The sequence below is a fragment of the Hippopotamus amphibius genome, chromosome 3, assembly GCF_030028045.1.
Source record: "Hippopotamus amphibius kiboko isolate mHipAmp2 chromosome 3, mHipAmp2.hap2, whole genome shotgun sequence".
Classification (NCBI taxonomy): Eukaryota; Metazoa; Chordata; class Mammalia; order Artiodactyla; family Hippopotamidae; genus Hippopotamus; species Hippopotamus amphibius.
The window spans coordinates 68,908,185-68,914,107 of NC_080188.1; the positions used below are offsets into that span (position 1 = coordinate 68,908,185).

The 5,923-nt window shown below is 37.6% G+C and overlaps 1 protein-coding gene across 1 annotated transcript; it reads left to right on the plus strand.

The window, feature by feature from the left end:
• Nucleotides 1–468: 468 nt before the first annotated feature.
• LOC130848463 (secretory immunoglobulin A-binding protein EsiB-like) lies at nucleotides 469–5,699 on the plus strand. The gene is made up of 4 exons (XM_057726951.1): nucleotides 469–589; nucleotides 747–792; nucleotides 4,243–4,329; nucleotides 5,567–5,699. The coding sequence occupies exons 1-4, from the start codon at nucleotides 469–471 to the stop codon at nucleotides 5,697–5,699; spliced, it is 387 nt and encodes a 128-aa protein (XP_057582934.1).
• The last annotated feature ends 224 nt before the right edge of the window (nucleotides 5,700–5,923 follow it).

Genomic DNA, 5,923 nt, shown 5'->3' on the forward strand with positions numbered 1-5,923 from the left:
GGTGGTGGGTGGGGTCTCCAGACTGTGGCAGAGCAGGGCAGGAACCTCCCTCCCATCCTAGCCACCCCCACCATATTTCTGCCCGAACAGCAAACTTATTAATTCTTTTTTCTACTTCCTCTTTTGTTCCTGTCTCCATTTTTTTCCCTTTTATAAACAGCAAGATCCTATTGGTTAGCATCCAACCCTAGTTAATTACCCAATCTCGTTGTATTACATCAGCCAGAAAAAGTACATACCAGAATGACTAAAAATAAAAGACTAGTGACAGTAAATTTTTTTTCCTATACAACAGAGACCTATAAAGGATACACTTCATCTTTAAATCATATGCATCTCATCCTGAAATGCCTTTCTCGTAGAATATACTCATTCCTCCCACATCTGAACTGTATCTGAAGTATATCCCCATCCTTCTCTCTTTGTTGCCTTTGTGTGTGTGTGCAGCTCCTGGTCATAATGGGAGGCATGATCTCTCTGCTTTACATCTGGCTTTATTCCCAGAGCTTCCATTTCCATGTGGCACATATTTATGCTCACTTTGGGTACCCCAGTGCCCAACATATTGTTGGCCAGAGATACCTGAAAGGTAACTTCTTTGTTCCTCTGATGCTCATTCTACTGGGGGAAGGGGTTGGAGAGGGATTTACTGGTTAGATTTATGTGTCTCTAGGTGTGTAGAAGATTTTAGCATCACGCAGTAAACTGAGTCCCTTTTTTTCTCTGCTACCCTTGGTTTTACCCAGGAGCTGGTGTGGTGAAGGATGAAGAGATGGCAATGCATTGGTTTAGGTAAGAAAGACAACACCTACCAAAAGAAACACTCTAGAGCTGTCATTTCAGGAAGTACTGAAATACAAAACCCTATGATTTGGGTGCTTTTTCCCTAGAACAAAAATAAGGTAAACTCTCTTAAAGTCTTGGTACCGTCTCTTCTTTTTCCACTTGGTGGTGAAGTAGGAGTAGTCATGGAGGTGATGTGTCTGATACATTAAAAAACAGTCCACACAATGTAAGCAAACAATAGATTAGCTTTAAAAGAGTGAAACTGGAGAATATGTACCATTCCAAGTCAAGATTCAGAACATCAGTACTTTTATGAACAGTGCTCTGTGTTAGCACTACCTGTTTATTAAAATTTTGAGCTCTTGACCATAAGGGACACATTCCCTTGAAACTCAAAAGTAGAAATATATCTTACCTATTGTTTATTCCATTTTTGGCCTAAATTTCATTCAACTTATTCACATCCAGTTTGCAAACTTTTCCACAGGTAGCTTTCAAAATTCTGATAGTATAGCATTGGCCTGATGAGCCCTCAAAGAAAAATATTTCATATTATATTTGCAGTTTGAGGAAGTAAGAATAACTTGGGAAACATACACTTGAATGCTCCACCTGACACTCTAAAAGTTAGAGAATGGAAATAAATGGGCTCTGAGGTGTTAGAAACTCCATTAGACATAGAGATTGTGGGAGAAAATATGGACAAGCTAGGTCCAAAGTCACTTAATATAGAGAACTGGCTTTGGGTTCATGCAGTATCAATTTATTCAAAAGCAGAAATACCCTAAAGTGGAATTTTGTCACAGTACTCTTCAAAAGAGATATTGTTCAATATAGCACTGACTAGCCGCATAGGCCACTGAGCACTTGAAATGTGGTTAGTCTGAATGGAGATGTGCTGTGCATGAAAAATACACACTGGATTTCCAAGATTTCACATGAAGAAAGGAATATATCTCACTAACAATTCTTTATATTTATTACATGTTGATTGATAATGGATATATAGGGTTAAATAAAATATATTACTTAAGTTAATTTTACTTATTTCTTTTAAAACTTTTAATGTGGCTACCAGGACATTTAAAATTACACATAGCTTGCATTATATTTCTATAGGGTAATGCTGATGTAGTCTCTTATGATCTTGAGAAGTGTTTGGTTATCTGAGAGAGAAGTGAGCACAGCTATGGCTTTGCCATTGCCCATGTATTGATGAGATCATCCTCCTCAGATGTTTTCTTTCTTCTCACTAGAATAGTGGGTGACAAACTTGGCTACATATTAAAGTCCCCTGGGGAGCTTTTGAAACATACTAATGCCTAGCTCCAGATCGACTGAGTTGTGCAGAAAAGCTCCCCAGGTAGCTGTAATGTGTAGCCAGGTCAAATCACTACTCTAGAAGTCTACATTGGTTTATAAAGTAAACACAAACCAGCAGAGAAAGCAATTTCAGTAACGCATTTCAACAAAGTTTAAAGTGGATATTCTGACCAAGTTTACCCGCCAATGGAAGAAATACCTTTGAGAATCAGGAAGGAAATAACACAGCTCTAGAGTGGTTAAATGTGGTTGATGCTTAACTATACTTGACTGAAACCCTTGCTACTGAGACTTAGGCCACACACTGGCACCATTGGCATCACCAGGTGGGCACTTGTTAGAAATGGAGAATCTGAGGCCCTAACCTAACCGTACTGAAGCAGAATCTTCATTATAACAAGATTCTGGGGTGACTAGTATGTGCATTTAAATTTTAGAGGCATTGCCCTAAACATTTTGTAAGCTAGACCTTCCTTACCTGGGATCATACAATTAAAAGCCAATTTGAAAAATCTTTCCATTTTTCAGTGATGGAGTCCACTGTCAGGAATGGGATGGGAAAAGCATTACAGAGGCAAGATTTTCCCCAGTATATTTTAAAAATACATTCTATAGTTTACAACTTACAAAATAATTTATGCCTAATGAGGAAAACATTGAAAAAAACAAAAATCACCTGTATCCCATAGCACAGTAAAAACTACTTTTGACATTTTGGTGAGTATTCTTCTAGACTTTTTTTCATTTAATATGTGCGTAATATACCTTAATTGCTTGAATATTTCACTATTTTATATTTAGTCCTTTTTGTAGTTTCTTACTATCACAAACGTTGTTGGAAAGAGCCGTTCATATACATCTTTTTGCACATCTGACTAGTGATTTTCTTTTTTGGTAAAGAAATAAAAACAGAATTATCAGGTCAGACAAGCATTATTTCTAAAGCTTTGATATGTATTACCAAACTATCCTGAAAAATTGTCTGGGTTCACTCTAGCATAATCAGCTTATGAATATTGTTTTTAATCATTTGTTATTTTTGCCAATTTGAACAACAACATAAAGTGTCTTGTTAAATTTTTCTCTTTTGTCAGTTGTGAAGGTTTCTTTTTAAAATGTCTATTGTAATTTTAATAATTTTTCGTGCAAAAAGTCTATTCATGCAGTCTGCCCACTTTTCCACCGGATTTTGTTATTTTCCTGCTCACTTTTCAAAATGTTTATGCATTAGAGATGGCAAACTTTTGTACATTTCTTTGTATTTTTGACTTTTTTTCCTGACCATAATTAGTATGCAAAGAACTGCAAAGTAACAAGGCAATAATTATATAATTTGTATTGTCCAATATGATGGCCATTAGCCCCAAGTGGTCATTTAAATTTAAATGAACTAAAAATAAAAATTCAGTTCCGGGGCTTCCTAGGTGGCGCAGTGGTTAAGAATCCGCCTGCCAATGCAGAGGTCACGGGTTTGATCCCAGCTCCAGGAAGATCCCACATTCCGCGGAGCAACTAAGCCCGTGTGCCAAAAAAGAAAAAGAAAAAAAAAAAAAAATTCAGTTCCGCAGTTGCACTATCTACATTTCAAGTATTCAATAGCCACATGTGGCTAATGGCTACTATAGTGGATGGCACAGATGTAGAATATTTCTATCTTTGTAGAAAGTTCTATTGGAAAGTACCAGCATATTACATTTATATTTCAGCAGTTGGAAATAGTGCTTAAGGATCAGATCACATGTTACTGAATTCCTAACAGTCTAAGATGGTCCTTTCCTACATTTGATTTCCTATAGATTTTGGAGAGAAGATTGTAATTATTCTAATATTTGGGAAAGCTGATGAATGGGTTTGGAACAAATAAGTGACTTAAATACTCTTACAACATCAGTTTTTAAAAAAGTGCTGTACTTGTTTCAAAGAAGAGACAATTTTTTTAAACGAAAGAGGCTTATTAATATTTGTCCAGATATACGACAGAAGTAAGGGTTTCCAGTAATGGTTACATATATGTATTGGCACTGCCTTTGGTTTTATTATGGGGATGCATTTTCACAGGATTGTTTCTTTGTTTTTTACTGCGTACTCCTCAACCCCTTTTCCACTCCCCTTTTCTTTTCCTTTGTTTTTCAGACAAGCCTCCCAGCAGGACCATCCTCGTGCTTCCTTTAACCTTGCAGTAGGAAAACTGAAAAACATGACTGGGTCCATGGCAGTAGGGTAATGATATTAGCTGTCTTTTCCCTTCCAGCTGAGATGTCATTCCTTCTAAACCTGCCCCCATATATTACCTGCAATTGACAGACAAAAGCATTTTATATATAGTTCACTTCCCACGCTTGTCTTTTTATCTATTGCTATGAGTTATGATAAAAGTCATAAAGTAAAGGAATCTAGGATTCATATATGTGCATAGAACGCACAGAATAAATTCTTAAGGTATCCTATGAGTCCTAAATAAAAGGCCAGGTTATTTCATGATGCTAACAGTCTCCTGTGAATTTCTAAGGCTCCTTGGAGTACCATCTCTACAGCCTTATAGCATTTTCTTATAAACAGAATGGAACATATACGAATATAAGGTGGAAATCTCTTTTGGGGCAAACTTCTCCTTGTGTTTACTGGACGAATCCTCTTTTGATTACTCACAGTCATCAAGAGAAATACTACTATTTTCTCTGGAGAAGTTTTTCTTCATGTTTTTGAATAGTTCAGAGTCTATGACATTTTTATGCAGCAATTTGGAGTCAGAGACATTTTGATAGGGCCCCCCAAATAAAACGTTAAACATTCAGCTTGCTTTAAGTAATGTAACTGATATATATATTCCATTACCAAGTACTGTGTATAACCCCTCCCCTCAATTCTAGCCCTTAATCCATCTCAGGCTGAGGAGTAGACAAAGTTCAGAAAGAGGGAGTCTCAGTGAGAGGCTGAGGATGGGCTGAGTCTTGGGAATTGGCATAATACTCAGGGATACTGGTTGCACGTGTTACTTGGTAAGGAAATTTTGAAATGACCATTTGGAGGTAGCCAAATCAACACGATGCATCAATATATTCTCTTTCACAACTGCTGGTCGGCAGTTTGACAACTGACCGATGAGCAGACTGAATGGCTCCCCACTCCGGTTACCACGCCCAAACCAAAATATAGAATCTGCTTGCAAGAGAGGGATGTCTCAAACATTACCTGAGAGTCTTGGCTAGAAAAATTTTTCTAAATAGGGCAAAAGTATCCAGCTGGACTCCGATGTTGTAAGACTGTTTCTCTGGGTAGCTTTGATTTTATTATGAAGACACTCATGATGAAACCCAGATGAAGCGGCATGTGTTTCTCTTGGTATCTTAGAATGAGTCTAAACAGGTGTTAACCTGGCCCTTAGCCTAAACACTTGGACATGCAGATTCTCTCGGTTTACTCTTTCTTTACACTACTAAGTAACTGCCTCTCCTAGGGACGTAGAGATGCTCCTCCATGTTGCTGCGAGACAGGGGATCCAAGAAGCCCAGGAACTTTTGGATAATGTTATTTGGACTAAAAGCAAGCCACCGCCAACCGAAAGAATGGGAAGATTTTATAAACATTAACACATGTCCTATATGTTCTTTCTGGAACAGGGAATGTGAATCTCGCTTGTTCACTATAGCCTCACAATGCTTTGTCGGTAGAAGTGGCTTTCAGTTACAGTTTTGTATGCACTTCAATTTGCTGTTCCAAGTCCTTTAAAGCAAAGTGTTGCTTGTATGTTTTCCTGGGATCTGCGTTTGACCTCTTCTGGATGGAGGAGTATTTTCTTTGGATTGCATAGCTG

What these genes read in the sequence shown, in the direction of transcription:
- LOC130848463 (XM_057726951.1), top strand. Translation starts at nt 469, where the DNA reads ATGATCTCTCTGCTTTACATCTGGCTTTATTCCCAGAGCTTCCATTTC. An exon ending in TGGCCAGAGATACCTGAAAG is followed by an intron (nt 590 to 746) that starts GTAACTTCTTTG and finishes GGTTTTACCCAG; the next exon opens with GAGCTGGTGTGGTGAAGGAT. An exon ending in ACTGGGTCCATGGCAGTAGG is followed by an intron (nt 4,330 to 5,566) that starts GTAATGATATTA and finishes TGCCTCTCCTAG; the next exon opens with GGACGTAGAGATGCTCCTCC.